This window comes from Podarcis tiliguerta (genome assembly GCF_965153285.1).
Source record: "Podarcis tiliguerta genome assembly, chromosome: 11".
NCBI classification, from domain to species: domain Eukaryota; kingdom Metazoa; phylum Chordata; class Lepidosauria; order Squamata; family Lacertidae; genus Podarcis; species Podarcis tiliguerta.
In genome coordinates this window covers 33,824,472-33,844,151 of record NC_139544.1, presented here as the reverse complement: position 1 = coordinate 33,844,151, position 19,680 = coordinate 33,824,472, and the positions used below count along the sequence as shown (strand labels likewise).

The 19,680-nt window shown below is 43.3% G+C and overlaps 1 protein-coding gene across 2 annotated transcripts in view; it reads left to right on the top strand.

Moving 5' to 3' along the window:
- Positions 1 to 18,532, top strand: part of ZNF366 (zinc finger protein 366) — a 32,937-nt gene extending 14,405 nt beyond the window's left edge. For both annotated transcript variants that reach the window (XM_083403949.1, XM_083403950.1), the window contains exons 2-6: positions 2,772 to 2,840; positions 3,653 to 4,974; positions 5,953 to 6,144; positions 14,496 to 14,670; positions 16,266 to 18,532. In XM_083403949.1, the coding sequence (XP_083260075.1) occupies positions 3,664 to 4,974; positions 5,953 to 6,144; positions 14,496 to 14,670; positions 16,266 to 16,783 (2,196 nt within the window). In that variant the 5' untranslated portion in view covers positions 2,772 to 2,840; positions 3,653 to 3,663 and the 3' untranslated portion in view covers positions 16,784 to 18,532. The remainder of the gene's footprint in view (positions 1 to 2,771; positions 2,841 to 3,652; positions 4,975 to 5,952; positions 6,145 to 14,495; positions 14,671 to 16,265) is intronic.
- Positions 18,533 to 19,680: the final 1,148 nt, after the last annotated feature.

Below are 19,680 nucleotides of genomic sequence, written 5' to 3'. Positions count from 1 at the left end.
TTTCGGTCCTGCAATATTGCTCCTCAAGTAGAAATGGAGACAAAGTTGGCATCCACGTGTGTTTTGGAGACTAATACAACTACCGTACCTCCCTTAGAAATTGTTAGTGTAGATATAGTGAGCATTTCAGAAACTTGGTCAGATTGTGAGAATCAATGGGATACAGTCGTCCCTAGATATAAACTTACAGAAAGGAGGTTGCACTGGCAATGCTGCTGCTCAAGATGCCAAAAAACTAACAATGTAGTTCTAAGCACGTTTGCTCCAACATAATTTCCACTGAACTATTGGCTCCATCGTTGCCTTCTTTTCAATACTGCTAAAAACTATTTTGTTTAGGCAAGGCTACATAGACATGCAAAGTGCAAGTAGATAAATAGGTACCGCTTCAGTGGGAAGGTAAACGGCATTTCCGTTCGCTGCTCTGGTTCGCCAGAAGCGGCTTAGTCATGCTGGCCACATGACCCGGAAGCTGTACGCCGGCTCCCTCAGCCAATAAAGTGAGATGAGCGCCGCAACCCCAGAGTTGGTCACGACTGGACCTAATGGTCAGGGGTCCCTTTACCTTTTTACACAGACATGCAGTTTTATTGTGTCCAATTTGTTTTTCAAATATGTTGATTTTTATCTATAGTTTGATAATTTTATTGTTTAAAGTATGTTTATATTGCTATTCTTTAAAAAAATATACCATTTTATGTAAATTGCTTAGAGGTTGTTGTTGTTATGATGATGATGATGATGATGATGATGATGAAGTGGTATATATATCTTGTTAGAGAAACAGATTTTTAAAATGTGCTAATTAGGGCTTATACCAGTATAGTAAGGGGGCTTAGGATTGTGCTGCACATCACATAACTTTTTGTGCGTAGAAATAGCAGACCAAAAAAAGCTGATGCAGAGATGGAAAAAAAGGAATGTGGGGGGACTGAAAACTGAAAATGAATGACTTCAGTCATCCTAATGTTGATTAGATAAATGTATAGCCAGATGAAGACGTAGATACAAAGGGGAAAACTCTAGTACTTTTTAGTAGTAAACTGCATTGAATGTAAGAGATCTACTTCTGAATAACCACTTTAGGCCTGAATGTCACTGACACTTGAGAAGATGCTATACTTGTTTTAATATTTAGCCGTGTCCAGAATTTGGTTAAAGGTGTCAGTGTTAGCAAACCGCTTTGGGAAAGTGACCACAACACTTTCAATTTCAATATATATGAATGAGTGGGAAATTGTCTAGAAAATTCAACACTATCTTTTATTTTTTTACCATATCTCAAAAAGTAAAAAGGAGCTTTTTAAAGGAAACCACTAAAATTGTTGAGCTGTTTTTAGGAAAACCGGAAAGTTGTTGAGCTTCTTTTAGACAAACCACAAATTTATTGAGCCTTTGGACGTCAAATCCACCTTTGAAATCCTGGTAATGTCCAGGAAAATCTGGACATATGGCAGCCCTATTTTACCAAGAAGAGGAAATTTCATAACAGTGAGGGGATTTCTCAAAAAGAAGTTGGAAAGCGTTAGAGGAGTGTCAAATTATTTCAGGAATCTTGGAGGTTGTTTAAAACCATTATAATCATGACTCAGACAAAACATATGTCATAGATCAGAAAAGTATGAATATGTTTAAGAGGGTGCTGGTGTGGTTAAGTAACAGTGTGAAAAGAGTCATGAAGGGGAATAATTTTTCCTTTTAAAAGTGAATTTCTTGCCCAAGTGAGAAAAATACAGTAAACAGAAGTGGTTGATAAGCCAATCAAAAAGGGAATCAGCCTCATTCCCAGAGAACTAAAGGGTAGCCAAAATACTCAGGATTAATACCATAAAGAAAAGAAGTGGGCCAGCAAAACTGCAAGCCAAATAACTGAGCAGCTAGAACAGCTTCCTTAAGACTAAAGCATCAGAGACTTTAGTTTGGATGGAGGCCAAGAAGGGGGTGGAAGGCATGATAAAAGCTCATGTTATAAATGGTATCAATGAAGTCGAGAGACAACATTCCCATCTATACCGCTAGAACCAGTCTTCGGGGATTATGGGAGTTGTAGTCCAAAACACATACAGTATCTAATAATCGTGAAACCACAGAATGATCAAAATAATTTGGTGCCCATGACTAAGAAAGCCTTGCTCTCCAGGGTCTGTGAAGCAAGGTCTCTATCAAAGATCTCTGAGCCAAACTAGACATGGCATTAATTGTGTGAATGCAGATAACATGCGCTTTGAAAAATGTAAACAGCAGGTGTAGGTAAAGCTGAGAAGCTTTGTGATGACAGAGTTTGGGGAGGGAGAGCTTCACCTTTCTGCCCTGACCAGAGTGTTGTTGTGAGTTTGCATGCGTGGCCTGTGATGAGTGCAGTGCATACATGGCAATTTTGGCTGCCACCACCACTGCTGGGATGTGGCCCCTGGAGGGTTGGCCACAACCTTGCATGCGGGCCTGAGGAAGAAAAAGGCTAGCACACCCCCACCCTGATATATAGGGTGGAACATCTGAGAAGGGAACGTGTAGCACTCATTTGCATTTCACAGTCCAACAAAAAACATACAGCTACTGTAGCATTGTGCCTTATGTCTTTCTTCAAAACCTTTTTACAAGTATTGGGGGTGGGGGTGGGGGGAGAAACAAGAGAGCACACCGTGTCCTGAGACAATTTTATTATTGCTTCCGTCTTTGCACCATAAAACAGTAACAGAACGTCGAGCATAAAACGACTGTCACAACTATAACACAGTTTAAAGAATGATTGTTCTCTTTCTATTCCTTAGACACAAATGCCTCCTGGAGCCTGTGCAGATGCATTTAAAGCAGATTTGGCACAAAGGAGATGAATTAATGTAAGTACAAATCCTGCAGTATTGATTCTTATGCTAAATGCACATTTCTTCAATGGACATTGTACATTAGGGCAAAGAGCTAATGCACACTCCAGGCTTGATTTAAATTGCTGGACAAAGAACAGCAGAACCCAGACATTGAAGGACATATCAGATGGCTTCAAATCAGGGCACTGCGGGTGTTGATTCAGCACCAGCAAGACTGCCTCCTGGGACCAGGCAGAATCAGGTCACAGACACATAGAAAGCTGCCTTATACCGAGTCCATCAGGCTGAGTATTGTATATAATGAGTGTCAGCAGCTCTCCAGAATCCTAGAGAGGACTCTTTCCTAGCCCTACCTGACAATGCTAGGGATTGAACCCAGGACCTTCTGCATACAAAGTGTGAGCTCTACCACAGAGTTGCAAACTAACAATGAGTGTAGAAGTCTTCCAGGGTGCTTTATTCCTCCTTCTGCTAGCATGGCCAACCAAACTGCCTATTTTCCTGGGAGTCCAGCCAGTTAGAATTTTAAGGTCTGGCTGGACTGTCATCTTCTTGGCTCATGGGCAGAACAGGAAGAAAAAAGTCAGAAAAACTCCCCCCCCCCCTCAGTGCAGATGTGCACTGGACTGGATATGGGTGCTGCTCAATGCTTGAAAGAAATACATTTCTGCATGTTCAGGGCACTCTAGAGCGAACTCCCACCATTCAAATTGGAACTCTGGGGCTTCTACTTGAACACCAAAAGGCACCAATCATTAAAGTTAAATATGATGTAACGAACGAGAACAAGAGTGAATTTAAAAACCTTTACTTTTTATTTAAAGGAAGCTAGAGTATGCAAGAGGAATTAAATGCGATGAAGAAAGAAGAAGTTCCCTGCAATATGGATGGCATACAAACCCTTCCCTTTCCCCACTGCTTGGACCCTGTTGTGAAGTCAGACGTAGCTTCGCCCCTCAATGAAGAATTCAGAGCACAGCTTGCCCAGTTTGGATATGGCCCTTCCCCTGCAGAACTGCAGAACTTCCAGGGCTCCTTAGAAGGGGGATCTCGCAAGCGTAAAAGCATGCCCACGAAAATGCCCTCTGCCATCTCACCAGGAGAGCCCACCTCCCCGTCGCACAGGTCTGAAGACATCCCCACTGCAGGTTCTCCTGACCTCCCTTTAATATTCCAGCACCACCACACACAGCCAAACTACAATGCCCACATGATTGACCTGTGCAACATTGGCTTTCAGTTCTACAGAACTCTGGAACACTTTGGAGCACAGCCTATCAAGGAAGAGCCCATCAAGCCTAATGTGCTCTGGCCTGGACCTGCCCCATTTCTGCAGGTGCCCTATCCGTACTACCCTAAAGTTCACCCTTCTATGATGTTTCCATTTCTTATGCCCCCAGATTTTCATTTCAGGAGCCCTTTCCCACTGAAAAGGCCTCCGGAGCCTCCCTTCTCCAGGAGGACGGAGTTAGGGGAACAAGCTGAAAGTAAACAAAAGGTGGAGAGGGTGGATGTCAACATTCAGATCGATGACAGCTATTACGTCGATGTGGGAGGGGAACAAAAGCGCTGGCAGTGTCCCATGTGCGACAAGTCCTACACGTCCAAATACAACCTGGTCACCCACATTCTGGGGCATAGCGGCATCAAGCCACACGCTTGCTCTCGCTGCGGCAAGCTTTTCAAGCAGCTAAGCCATTTGCACACCCACATGCTCACCCACCAGGGCACCCGGCCTCACAAATGCCAAGTGTGCCACAAGGCCTTCACCCAAACCAGCCACCTGAAGAGACACATGATGCAGCACAGCGACGTCAAGCCTTACAGCTGCAGGATCTGCGGGAGAGGTTTTGCCTACCCCAGCGAGTTGAAAGCCCACGAGTCCAAGCATGAGAGCGGCCGGGAGAATATTTGCATTGAGTGCGGCCTTGACTTCCCGACCTTGGCTCAGCTGAAGAGGCACCTGACCACCCATCGAGGCCCTATACAGTACAGCTGCACAGAGTGTGATAAGACCTTCCAGTACCCAAGCCAGCTGCAGAATCACATGATGAAGCACAAGGACATCCGCCCGTACATCTGCACCGAATGCGGCATGGAGTTTGTTCAGCCCCATCACCTCAAGCAGCACTCCTTGACTCATAAGGTAAGTCAGTGTCAGTGATTCCTGTCACAGATATTAATATTGTGCAGCTTGAAGCGGCCGAATGCCTAAAAAATGGCTCAGGACAAGTTACTTGTTGTTTACTGTTGAAACAATTGTTTTATCAACATTTATCTTCTGTACCATGAAAATAAAACAGCCAAAAAAAACCCTCCACCGCCCTACAACTGGTTCTTTTTGGAGCGAAACATCGTCCAGAGCCATTCAATATTATTCAAAACTTTACTTGCAGAACATTCTTCAAAACAGAATAAAAACATCAAAGATACACCCAAACAGTTCCATAAAATATATGCTTATTCAAGCATAGGTTCCGTCTCTTCTTAAAAATAGCTTTAAACAGGATTGAGATCAAACCTTTGTCTCTCCTCCATTCCCGCCTCCATTACAGCCTGAGGCTGTGTGCTCCTGGAGAGCCATTCACACATTCTTACTCCACGGAGCCTGGGAACAAAGATTCTAGCTACCCCCCTTCCAAGATGGCAGATTTGCAATTCAATAGCCTCCCATGTGATCTAAATTTAACACCTCATCATAGCTACTAGAGAGCAATTGTCAACTCGTGAAGCAGCTCATAGAGCTCTTCTTGCTTTTCTTTAGCATCAATTGAATTTTCCACTTAAACCCTTTCAGCAACACACATAGGCATTCTCCATTTCAGTGTCAGTTAAACAATTATACTTAACAATTCCCAACTGGTGGGCTATAGGTACCTTATTGGCGAGCTGCTAAATGTACCTGCATTTGAACCAGGGATGGCAAACTACAACTCCTACCATCCTGACCATTGGCTGTGCTAGCTGGGGCTGATGGGAGTTGAAGTGCAACAACACATGTAATGAAAAGACAAGGAAAGGATGTGGCAGATGGTCATTCCCACTAAAGTGAGAAATCGGGAATTGCTGTGCAGGTCTTAAAATAGCTATATGTTTCAGTTTCCTTGCTGTTCTGTTTTTCAAGGGTGTGAAGGAGCACAAGTGTGGGATCTGTGGCCGAGAGTTCACGCTACTCGCTAATATGAAGAGGCACGTATTAATTCACACCAACATCAGGGCCTACCAGTGCCATTTGTGCTTCAAGAGCTTCGTGCAGAAACAGACGCTCAAAGCCCATATGATTGTCCACTCAGATGTCAAGCCCTTCAAATGTAAGGTGAGTCCTTCAAAGACAGACAACCCAGTCAAATGGAATGGCACCCAAGTAGAAGCCAGTCCAGTAGAAGGCATGGTGAATAAAAATAGGAACGCCTTGTGCAGTAAATAGCAAAGTTGTAAAATAATATAATGTCTGTAGGTAGAACGCTTGACTGAATTCCCGTAGCTTCCATGGTGATTCAACTAGGTGAAAACTGGCAAGCGATTGTATTGTTTTTATTTTTTTGTACGCCGCCCTTCATCCAAAGATCTCAGGTGGTTCACAACACAAAAACACAAGATAAAAACACAAAATACATAACAAAAACAATAGTAGTTACTCGCAAAGTGGAACACATAAAGCCAAACAACTTATCAAATAACCGTATGAAATCTACATTGTGTTTTGTTTTCATTTCATTTCATTACATCTATGTCCTTCCTTCCTTCCTTCCATCACTGAGCCCAAGATGCTTCTCTGTGTGTAAAGGCATAATAATAAATTCAATAGCTTTGCCACCCTTTCGTGCTGCCCAAGTCTGCTTCATTAAACCTAACTGAACACTTAGTCCCTTAAAAAGAGGGATATTTGCATATTTGAGAAGAGACTAATTCTTGACAGCTCTTAAGACAACCTGTGGTATTATTCATCACCATAAATGGGCCGTTCCTAAATCTTAATAGCGTTTTCACAGACAATAAATACTAAAAGAACCTTAGAATTTGTTCCACATTGTTGGTGTGAATACTGTTTAAGAGAGACAGAAAGCAAAAAGACAGCCAGTTTTCAGCTGAATGTGTGTTCTGGTGTACATACTGTCTTTTTGATGGCAAGTGAAGACTTTTCACTTTTCCCAGACAATGGGATAGGTTATAATGTCCCAAATGCTTCTGATGTTTGCATGGAAGCTCTTTTTTATTTTTGTGCAGAAGAGTCTGCTAACATGTGGATATCTGGAGCCAGAGCCTGGAAGTGTGTTTGATGCCAGGGGCTGGACTAGGAGCGTTCCCCAATGGCCAGATTATGCCACATTTAGGCAAAGAGCATGTGAATGGGGTATAACAAACAACAGAATACCTCCATGCTGCTTTTTAATGTTTTGCCACTTTTGGAACGCTGGCTTAGTTGTGTTCCTGTTTGCTTCTCATGCCCTTCGTTCAAATGAGGAAGCTTTGACGCTCAACTGTTAGGCTTGATCCTTTTTTTATTTCCTTTCAGTTTTATTCCTCATCTCGAGATTGCACTTTCACAGCACTTAGTATAATTGCTCGTCTGCTGATGATAAATATATCTGACATTTGCATAGCACATTTCATCCCAAAGGGAGGTCAAGGATGCTTAACAATTTGATATACTGGCTAAACACATGAATCAATCCATGCGTGCGGAAGGTTTTTTTGTTTTTTTATCAGAACCCAATACAAATGATGCTCAAACCTCAAGGCTGGGTGTCTATTAACAAGATTGGATAGGGTGTTATCATATTTCAAACAGGATAAAGGAAATTAGTTAAACTCCCACTTAATCTGCACTGCAGGGTCATAAAAAATAAACTCCCAGAATTGGGTATCTGCTGCTTCATGAGACTAGCCAAAGCTTTGCTATGAGTTGCAGGAGAAGAACACACTGGTGCAATCCTGCACTTTATCTCCATTGCTCAGCTGCCCCCTTAGTTGGCAATTCCCTCTAAGTACACTCCCACTTCAACCTATATTATTTGCTTATGGCAGCCTTTGCCAACCAGGTGCCTAGATATTTTGGATTATATCCCCCATCAGCCCCACCCAGACCAGTGTATATGCATAGACTATATTGCTCTAGGGCTCAGCTAGAATGTGTTCTTTCTGTTGTGTGATGGAAGAGGCACTCACAACTTCTGCATGATCCACAGTCTGGAGCCATTTGGGAAGTGATGCAGTGTCTATGTAGTGAAAGTATATATTAAGAGAAAGCGAGTGTAAAAATACATATATTTGTGAAAACAACATACAGAAATGCATTATATGATGTAAACTTACTGGGCAAAATTGCACAGGAAAATGCGTATATTAAGGGAAATGCACACTTAAATGGTGGTGAATTTTTTTGAGGACTTAAAATAAATAAATGCAACCCTATGCAGAAAACTGCCAAGCTGAATTTTAGACTGGGAAAGTGAAAGAAACTGGAATTTGAATAGATCTGTACATTCCTAGACCCAGCCAGCATGGTCAGTGATGAATAAGGATTAGAGTTGTAATCCAATAACATCTGAAGTGCCCCACACACCCCTTCCCTGCACCATAAGAATGTAAGAAGAGCCTGTCAGATCAGGCCCTTCTAGGCCAGCACCTTCTTCCCACAATGGACAACCAGATGCCTGCGGGAAACCTGTAAGCAGAACCCAAGGATAAGAGCACTCTCCCCTCCTGTTGTTTCCAGGAACTGGTATTCCGAAGCATTAATGCCTTGATCTATGGAGGAAAAAGGGACGCGGGTGGCACTGTGGGTTAAACCACAGAGCCTAGGACTTGCCAATCAGAAGGTTGGCGGTTCAAATCCCCGCGACGGGGTAAGCTCCCATTGCTCGGTCCCTGCTCCTGCCAACCTAGCAGTTCGAAAGCACGTCAAAGTGCAAGTAGATAAATAGGTACCATTCCGGCGGGAAGGTAAACGGCATTTCTGTGCTGTGGTTTGCCAGAAGTGGCTTAGTCTTGCTGGCCACATGACCCAGAAACTGTACACCGGCTCCCTCGGCCAATAAAGCGAGATGAGTGCCGCAAGCCTAGAGTCAGCCACGACTGGACCTAATAGTCAGGGGTCCCTTTACCTTCACCTATGGAGGAAAAACATAGTCATTGTGGCTAGTAATAATCAATAGCCTTCTCCTCATGAATCTGTCTAATCCTTCTCTAAAGCAGTGTTCCCCAACCTTGGGCCTCCAGCTGTTCTTGGACTACAACTCCTATCATCCCTCGCTAGCAAGACCAGTGGTCAAGGATGATAGGAATTGTAGTCCAAAAACAGCTGGAGGCCCAAGGTTGGGGAACACTGCTCTAAAGTCATCCAAATTGGAGGTCATCTCTGCTTCCTGCAGGCGTGAGTTCCACAGTTTAACCTGCGCCCCGGGAAGAAATACTTTCTTTTATCTGTCCTGAATCTTCAAGCATTCATCTTCATTGGATGTCCACGAGTTCTGGCGTTCTGAAAGGAGAAAACCTTTTGCGCATATTTTTTAATGAACGTCCATCATGTCACCTTTTCTCTAAAACATGCCCATTTATCAGGGCATAAGTTAATACGCCACTTGTATTCCCAGCACTGGGTTCATGATAAATCCTGAGCATCCTGTTCCAGACAGGCAGCTTATAAAGTGATAAAACAAAGGAATGGCTAAACAAATAAATCAGAAGGAAAACAAAGGAGCGGAGAATCAGGCTGATCAGCTTTTCGGGGCTCTTCCTCTCCTGGACTTTAAGAACCTCCTAAGGAGTTTGAGCTCCATTAAGCTTCTTTGGCTGGCATTCAGTGAGTTAAGGCAATGACCAGATAGCCGCTGTTTTGGCAACCAGCTCCTCCTCCGCAGAAGGAAGGATATAGCTGTACGAACCGCTTGCTTAACAATGGCCTGCATGTCCCCAGGGAATGGCCTGCAAATAGATTTCATCTTGCTTTCTCTTGTACTTTTCAGAGCTTCCTGTTTTCTCACGGCCCTTTTGGACAGTTTACAGTCTTTCTCCTGCTCTCTCTCTCTCTTACTTTCAGGAAAGGAACACCCTTCTTATTAAACCTTCTTTAAAAAAAAAAAAGAAGAAGGAAAGAAAGAAAAAAGGCTACAAAGGAAGGGCAACACAGCAGTGGCCTTTCTGCCTCATGGCAGGCTGCGTTTTCTTGGCCTTGTTTCTCAGGGAAAAAGAAAACACCCGTCTTTCCTACAGAGCTAATCATGGCCACACAGAACCCATACGTGGCTTGAGGGTAGAAGGAAGTCTTTGCCACTCATGTTTCCTCAGCCACAGAGCTGTTTCTCTCTCAGAAGCACTGCTGTCCACTGTCTTTTGGGGCAAGTCAATCTAGATGGCTCATTTCTTTATTATAAAATAAAACTCCTTATAGCTTTTGCTTCCGAGTAAAGGTGGTGTTGTGGTCTAAACCACTGAGCCTTGGGCTTGCCAATCAAAAGGTCGGCAGTTCGAATCCCTGCGACAGGGTGAGTCCCGGTTGCTCGGTCCCTGCTCCTGCCAATCTAGCAGTTCGAAAACACGTCAAAGTGCAAGTAGATAAATAGGTACCACTCTGGCGGGAAGGTAAACGGTGTTTCCATGTGCTGCTCTGTTTCGCCAGAAGTGGCTTAGTCATGCCAGCCACATGACCTGGAAAAACTGTCTGCAGACAAACGCCGGCTCCCTCGGCTTGTAAAGCGAGATGAGTGCCGCAACCCCAGAGTCATTCGCGACTGGACTTGACTGTCAGGAGTCCCTTAACCTTTACCTTTACTAAAGGATGGGGAAGACATTGGATCCAGTTCATGCTTAAAAAGGCAAACTTTCCCAATTCACACCTTACAAAACAAGGTGTGAACTGAAACCCAGTCACTTTTTGAAATTTGCACTTCCCCAGATTTTACTGTGCAGTTTTCCGGCCCAGCAATGTGTGCTCATTTGCACATGTTGAATACAAATAATGCCAAAAAATAACATATAATGTATTTTATTAGGGGAAATTGCTTTTGAAAATGTGCATGTTTGGCAAAATTATGTAGAAAATGTTAATCTTAGGAGAAATTTGTGCTAATATGCTTATGAATTTTCAGGAGGAGGTATTTTAATATAAAAGTTGCACAAACTGATGCGGAAATTAAGATTGGAAAAATGAGAAACTGAAAGAAATTGAAATTGACCAATTTGCTCATCCCTACTTGCAGTTTTGCTAATACAAGGCTGCCACTGAAGCAGCTCTGAATCACATGATAATATTATAAAATCCTTTGCCATTGACTCACTCCTTTTGTCAATGCTGCCAAAGACTTGAGCTTTCCACCTTGAAAATGAGTTACATTCAATCACTGTAACCTGGTGCTAAGTTAGGTGCTTCTATATTTTGCAAAGCTGCAGTCCTTTGTTACAGTTTCCTAAAAATTCCAAAAATCCATTGAGCAAGTCTGTAGCTATCTTATATTAAGGTTGTAATATTGTATGCACTTCCTTGGGAGATTTCAAGGTGGTTTACAATAGATAAACACACACACACACACACATGCATAAGAAGTGCAACAAAACCCATGTCAAATTATTTACCAGTGGTGGGGGTGGGGGAATGAAACAATTTTTCTCTATATAAGTCAGAAAGCATTCTGAGGCAGTATAATGTAAACGTTCAACCAACAAAATACACATTGTTCATACAACCACTCCATCCATCTTACTTGCTGTCCATTCCATGCAACCACTTCAGTCATTCGCTACCTCATGCATTATGTCTGCCAACCAACCAGCCTTAGATGAGCCACTTGTACGCCAAGAATATTACAATCCACATACAAATGATTGCAGCCAAGCAAACACATGTCAGATACTCTCCCCACTAATGGAGTCATGCCCTTACACCCATTGGATCATCAGATACTTCACCTCCATCTCTGAACTGAGAAGAGCCCAGTTCTATACCAGAGCAGGCTCCTCACCCTGGGGTGTAAAAGCTACTTCTACCCACTCATTCCTAACTACATAATCGTATTCAACATGGTACTGCACAACCTCAGTTCCTGGTAAATAACCAACCAGCACTGGTGGCAGACACAACTAACATAGCTGTAAATGTGTCTTGAGTTACGCAGTGTGGACATACATCATATTTGACTGTCTAATCCTAAAGAAAAAGAACTAGAACGTGGCAACTATGATAATTACTCGTTTGTGATAGACCTGTCCTCCACAAATTTAAAGCCATCCAATCCAGTGTCTGGCAATGAATTACACACACAGTGGTGCATCCACTGTGGTAGTAAAGAAAATCAAAGGCAGCAATGAAATGACGGTGTTGTCCTAACAAGAGCAAAGAGGGAGATCCCCGGCCGCATCCTGCTTTAAATAAGGCAGGCCACACCCCCAGAGCCAGCCGATTGGCTGGCCAGGAGGTGACGCAGCCGGGTTCTAGCCACCGCGTGCATGGTGGGGCCGTGAAGCCCGCAACTCCACCTCCTCTGAAGGGCAGAAGTGGCTTTGTCTCACTTTTGTCAAACCCCCCCCCCCCATTTTTGCAGATGATGGGTGCCCATCATAGCTCTTTCTCTTTCCTAGTTTTTATGCCCTTTCATCTCTGCATGCTTCACCTGCATAAGATTCCATAACTGTTTTTTAAATTTTCATTGTTTGTTTCATAACATGAATTCTGGCCATGTAACCGATGCTACATTTTGGTTCGTGTAATTTTAGTTCTCTGACTACAGACATATGATATACATGTATGTATATGTTACAGCGTCAATGTGCACTCTCTCTGTGTGTATGTGTGTAACTTTAAGCAGAAGCGACCCTTTTTTCTCATTCACCACATGGATCACCTACATAATCCGAACTGATCAAAATCTCATTTTGCTCCTGTGCATTTTTAACCCCACCCACTCCTCCTGCCAACAAGGAAGAGGAGGAGGCCATCTGCATGTTGTCAAACACATTTTCTCTCCAGCAAGACTTGGTGGGAGCTGTTGCCAGTCCTTACAAAAACTAGCTTCCTCCTCCAAAAAACAACAACAATTTAACTAAAATGAATATGAATACTTTCAGTTTCCTATGCCCAACAATCTATAGAGAGATTTTCTGCCATAATGTTTTGCTTCACAACACATAACTGCATGCCCAAGAGAGCAAAGACACTGTTAAGGACTCCTAGAAAAATGCTTGATAGATGGCGAAAGAATGACTTTGGGTGGGGCTGCTCTGGGTCACCACCGCATACAGAAGCATGACCAAATCTAGGATTAATGAAGAAATGGAGGCGTCGTGATGCCTGAAGAGGAAATACATAACCTTCCTCTTCATCTGTTTTATTTCCCTGCAGCATTCCAGACATTCTTTCCCTTGACAATAGGGGTCCTGATTCTGGCCACATTCATCTCAGTTTCATATGCCATCTCCTGGAAAGAGGCAGCCCTGCTCTGAGGATTAAGCCCTGTCTGTATATCTGACTGAATCTACAAAATTCCCCACAGTCCCAGAGGCCATTTAAAACACTGCACTGCAGCAAACCTAGGTCTTCCCTCAAGTAGCCATAGCTAGATTAGCAGCGTTTGCTTTAAAACACTTGCTTGTTATATTCGTATTTTGCATTTTTTGTGATGCGGTTTTAAAATCTTAGTTACCGTACTTAGGTGCACTTCCAGTAGCTCCTGTGCAACTTTCAGCCTCATCCTCAGTGAGTGAGCATGGAAGGCCATTAGCCCCTACAGGGATGTCCCAAGGCACTTTGCTGCCTGACGCAGAGGACAAGATGGCGCCCCATTCCATATTCCGAAGATGACTGGGTCAGCAGTCAAATCTTAATTTCACAGTGGTAACATGAATAGGGGCTCGATCCTTTAAAATCTTGCCACCACTCCCCACCCCACGACATCTGGCACCTGAGGCAGCTGACTCAGTCCGCCTCATGTTAGGGTCAGCCCTGCTATCCAGAAGCAATGGCTGGAGCTATCCAGCAGCTATAGCTGAATTTTGGCCTGTTACAGAATTACTTCCATAAACTGGGTGCCTGGTTAAATCAAGTTTTATTTATTTTCTCATTTATTTATCAAATCTATATGCTACCCCACCCCACCTCAGTTCTTTGTGTTAGACTTGGGCTGTGTACACACTATACATTTAAAACACAATTGAAATACATTCCTTCGCTCTGAGAACTGTGGGCACTGTAGTCTACCCCTCACACTTACAACTGCCAGCAACCCTTAACAAACTACAGCACCCAGAGTTCTTTGAGGGGAGAAAATGTGCTTTGAAAGTGTTTTAAATGTACATAGCCTTACAGTGATGTGGGGCCTATTCATCCATACAGTGGCATAGCGTGGGGGGTGCAGGGGGGGCCGGCCGCACTGGGCGCAACATCTGGGGGTTAGGGTTAGGGGGCGCAAATTACTTGCCTTGCCCCGGGTGCTGACAACCCACGCTACGCCACTGCATCCATAAACCCAGCTTTAAGGGAGGGATGGGATTGTTCTCCTGGTGGTTTTTAGGAAGAAGAAACTATACGGATTTCCCCTGTAAGCACAGTCTATGATAAGCTGTGGAACTCTCAAGAAGCTGTCTCTGCAGCAAGGGGTTCTATCTCAAGAAAATAAAATGATCCCTGTGTATCTGCAGAATAAATCACTTTGATTGTCATTGGTCTTTTGACAGCTGTGCGGAAAGGAATTTAATCGAATGCATAATTTAATGGGGCACATGCACTTGCATTCAGACAGCAAGCCGTTCAAATGTCTCTACTGTCCCAGCAAATTCACCTTGAAGGGGAACCTCACCAGACACATGAAAGTCAAACACGGAGTGATGGAAAGAGGATTTCGGTCTCAAGGTAAATGACCAGCAAACTAGGCTGATTTTTGCATTAGCTTTAACAATTCCAAACTACTTATACAGTAGCATCTAAAAGGCAGTTTGCGTGTCTGTGTAAACCTAATTGAAGCAGACCTTGCTAAATAAGAGAATGGCTAGCCAAGTCTAAGGAAGAAAGACAGACCCAGTTGTGTCCTGTTGCTGCACAGATAAAAGAAGACTGCATGACCCGGAAGCAATGAAGGGTCAGAGTTCATCACATAACCTGCTCTGGTTTTTCAGGTGTTGAGATGGCCTTTAAAGGGTTGTCTGGTATTGTAGTAAATTATTGCAAGTCAGGCTCTGCATTGTCATCTCTTCGGTTCAGGACCACAGCAGGCTTGATGCCAATATTGCGTTGTAAACTTTTAAAAATATATCTTGCATTTTATGTGAAGGAAAGCAACATGGATTTTCACCCACTCGCCATGCAAAGGATGCTACTGTATTTATGCTGTGGCTCCGTGAATTGCTGCAGCTATAAAATCAAGCTGCTAGTATTATTGACACCACACCGCAATGTTTGGCTGAGGTAGCTGGATTTGACCGATAAAACTGAATGGTCTAAATTGACTCCCAAATGTTAGAGCTCAGTCTGCTTTGTAGATTTGCCTACCTGTGTAATGAAGGTGGATGTCTAAATGGATGTTCTGATTAAGGCTGTCCAATAACTTTAGGAGTCGGACTCAGGAGTGGCCAGGATGGTGCTATGGAGCCACCCTCCCAATATGCTGCTGCTTATCTGGATGGTGTAGAGTGGCAACAAGGCAAAGACTGTGTAGTCACAGCAGTGGAGCCACTCCAGCACTCCTGCCAGTGTAGTAGCAGTAGTAGTAGTAGTAGTAGTAATAATAATAATAATAATAATAATTTATTTTTATATTTTATTTATACCCCGCCCATCTGGCTGGGTCTCCCCAGCCACCCTGGGTGGCTTCCAACAAAGTATTAAAATACAATGATCTGTTAAACATTAAAAGCTTCCCTAAACATGCAGAACTATGGCAGAACAGGTTACAAATATCACATTACTGATTCTCCCCTCCCCACAAATCATACAATTAGGCTGCTTCAGCCCAACCCATGGGATTTCAGACTTAATAATCCAAAATATTAAGACTTAATTTTTTTTAATGGGGAGGAGACCTAAATCCCACTTTCCCTCTTCACATTGGTAAGATGTTCACATTGCAAATTTAAAGAACACCTTTGGGAATTGCTTGTTGAACAGAAAATTAAAGGTGTTCCACAACCAATGCAACCATGACACCACTGCTGTGCTTTCATATGTCATGAAACGGGGCCTTTTCCATGGCAGTTTAAGCTGGTACTGAGTACTGCTGGGACAGATGCTGTTTCCTCTGTGCTAGGGATGCCAAGCAGATCAGCAGGAAGCCCCCTTACCTCCCCTTCCATTATTTGCAAGATAAACAGATAGAAACAAAGGGACACAAGCTGAAATATTCATCCTAGAATCACAGCTCTGAGTTATTTTGATTATAAAATGGGTGTAGGGCTGCAAATATATTTGCTAACACAATCATCTTTTTTTTAATTAAAAAAACCCTTTTATAGGACATGGAAGGGAACGAATAAGAACCTCACAAACAGATGCCTCAAGGAGCCTGGAACAGGAAGAACCCTTTGACCTTTCCCAAAAAAGCCAAGGGAAAGGACTTTCATTTCACTCTGATGGGGAAAGTGCCAAAGGAAGCTCATGTCACGAGGAAGAGGAAGACAACTGCTATGGGGTGGAGCCGCAGAGCCCTGCCATGTACCACAGCAACAGCAAGCATGATCTTTCCAGCCAATCAGGACTCAAGGTGAAAGACTTCAGAGAGTCCTATTGTGATGAGAAAGAGAAAATCCTGGATTCGAAATGTGAGGAGAGGAAAGAGAACAACGCGAACCAGAGCCGAGGAGAAAGAGACTTTGCAAATAATGAAGGGAGGCATATGGGCTTTAGCCACTTTGAGAATAATAGACTCACTCAGTCTCTCTCTGACTACTTGTATTTTCAACACAGGAACAAGAGTTTGAAGGAGCTGCTGGAAAGGAAAATGGAAAAGCAAACTGTTTTTCTGGGTATCTAAAAGGACACATGTAAACCTAGTGCTGGGAAAGAGAAGTTCCTTCATAGTTTTCATTACCATGAGCTGTAATCTAACAAGACTGGCAAATGATGAAAAAGAGAATAAGCATAAATAATTTAAGGCAATTTTCATCCGTCATTCACTTGTCCCTATTTTTATACAATAATGTCATAGATACAATGATGTCATATATTGCAATCTAGTCTATAAGCTTCTTTCCCATAATTTCCCCCAACATTCTGACCTTTTCCATGCATGCAGCAGAGTGAAATGAACAAGTCCTGGAATAGTGGAATAGATTGCATATGAGGCATCATGATTTGAATGTTCTCCTGGATGTGCTGTAACCATTTGTGGTTGTTTTATTTACTTAAAGATATTGGCTATTCCATATTTTTGCTCTAACTTTATGGTGTTTTAACTGTCAGGTGTACCTTACAGGACTCAAGTTCTGCTTGAGCAATTCCTTGGGCATCTGTTTGGCCACTGTGAAAACAGGATGCTGGACTAGATTCTTCTTAAGTTTTTATGGTCAATGGGCATTTCAGCTTGCAGACCTGTGAGTGGCTTTGCATTCCCTCACAGCAACACTGCTACAGATCTACCGTACCGTTTAGCATTCTTCATGGGAAGCCATGGTGGTGTGAAACCAACAGAAGTCAGTAGTGTAGATATGGCCTTAGAGAAACATCTGAAGTGCTCAGCAAATTCAGAATGCTTTACCTAAGAGCAGGCGGTACATAAGACAGAGATTCTGGGAAGCTAAGTAGGATTCTGCAAGGTACAGCAGAATAGAGCAGACAAGTGGAAAACTCAAAGGAAATATTGATCATAGCTCATGATGAAAGGATGTGGCTAGGACAACAAAGGGTATCAGTAACATGATGATCAATTAACAAATGGGTTTGGCCTTAGAACAGCTGACTCAGGAGAGTTCAGATGCACTTGGAGACTGGTAAAAAATAAAGATCACCTGGGTCCACTGTAAACCGCTATGCAATACAAAGGCAGACTTCTGATTATTTGAAGTATATCAACATTTTTTAGGATATCCCATTATGGGATAAAAGATCAGGCAGGTCCCAATTAATTTCATTATGAATTTACTCTGGTTATAATTTTGTCCCTTGCTCCCCTGCTCTCCTCAACATGTTATTTCTAAGTTATTTGTCTCAGTCTGTTGCAGCCTCTTCTCTTCTCTTCTCTTCTCTTCTCTTCTCTTCTCTTCTCTTCTCTTCTCGAGACCATTGTGCTGGTTCCAGTTTCTTTGCATCTTCCTGTTTCCATAGTGTTGCTGCATTTGGCTGCTGATCATGGGTAGGGAACCTGCATCCAGGTCCCCTCAGCCCCAGCCTTCATGTCCGATGGTCAGATGAGTTCAGATAAGGTGGGAGCTCCAAACATCTGGAGGGCCACCGGTCCATCATCCCTGCTGTAGATGGTGCAAATCTGAAAAGTGCAATTTAAAATATAGTATTTATTATGCCAAGGAGAGTATTTAATAAAGTCTTGCCAGGTGTACAATAACACGTTGCGTTTGCTTAGCTGAATAGGAAATAACAGCATTAACAGCATGTATTCTTGTATCTGTGCATTGATTTGTGTGTGTGTGTTTTAAACAACACCTGACAAGTGGGATCCAACCCAAATTCCAGTATATTTCTTGATAGCCAGTAGCTCATATGAAATGTTACATGTCAAATATATTTTGTTAATTTAAAACAAACAAATAAATATATATCAAAGGTGCTGCTGTAGTTTGCATCAAGCCCTCCCAGCAATTTCTATTGTCTCTCTCCTGATAAAACAACTGGTCCACGTTTCTCATGGTTATATTGTCACATGCTGCTCCCTACTTTCCCAGTTGGGAGATGTTCCAGGAGCAGCACTTACCTGGTTATGTGTTCTTTTGGCGGGTATTTTTTTAAAATATATGAATTTATTTACAAATATATAGGATGGGCATAGGTGGACAATCAGCAAATCAACTGCCTACACCATAACTGTTACAGTTACTTGGTTGCAATGAGGGCCCTGTTTTTGTCACACAAAAAGTCAGAACCTCGTCAACAAAGAACATCATGAACATAGGAATCTGCCTTAAATTCATTCCATCTACCTCAATACTATTTCCACTGGCTGGCAGAGTCTCTCCCAACTCTACCTGGAGGGGGCAGGGATTGAACCTGGCATCTTCTGCAAACAAGGCATAAGCTCTAATACCGAACTACAACCCTTCTCCAAGGTTCCCAAGTAAATGCAGTTGCAAATAGGCACCCTGCTTTGAGGGGAGGACTGGTATAAAAGGTAAAGGTACCCCTGCCCGTACGGGCCAGTCTTGACAGACTCTAGGGTCGTGCGCCCATCTCACTCAAGAGGCCGGGGGCCAGCGCTGTCCGGAGACACTTCCGGGTCACGTGGCCAGTGTGACATCGCTGCTCTGGCGAGCCAGAGCCGCACACGGAAACGCTGTTTACCTTCCCGCTAGTAAGCGGTCCCTATTTATCTACTTGCACCCGAGAGTGCTTTCGAACTGCTAGGTTGGCAGGCGCTGGGACCGAACAACGGGAGCGCACCCCACCGCGGGGATTCGAACCGCCGACCTTTCGATCGGCAAGCCCTAGGCGCTGAGGCTTTAACCCACAATGCCACCCGCGTCCCGCTAGAAGACTGGTATAGGTACCTGGAATTAAGCCAAGGAGCAGGTTGACACACCTAGCACCCAAAATCAGTAAATAAATTTGCAAAGAGCTTGCATGGCAGTGTGCAATTGAAAAGAACAGAATTATATAGGCCCAGCCACATGACAGCTGTAAGGGTGTTTACACCTCACAATGGGGGAACCAGTGTGAGGCCTGAGGAAGAGAAGGAACCTCTCAAAACGATGGTGCACTTCA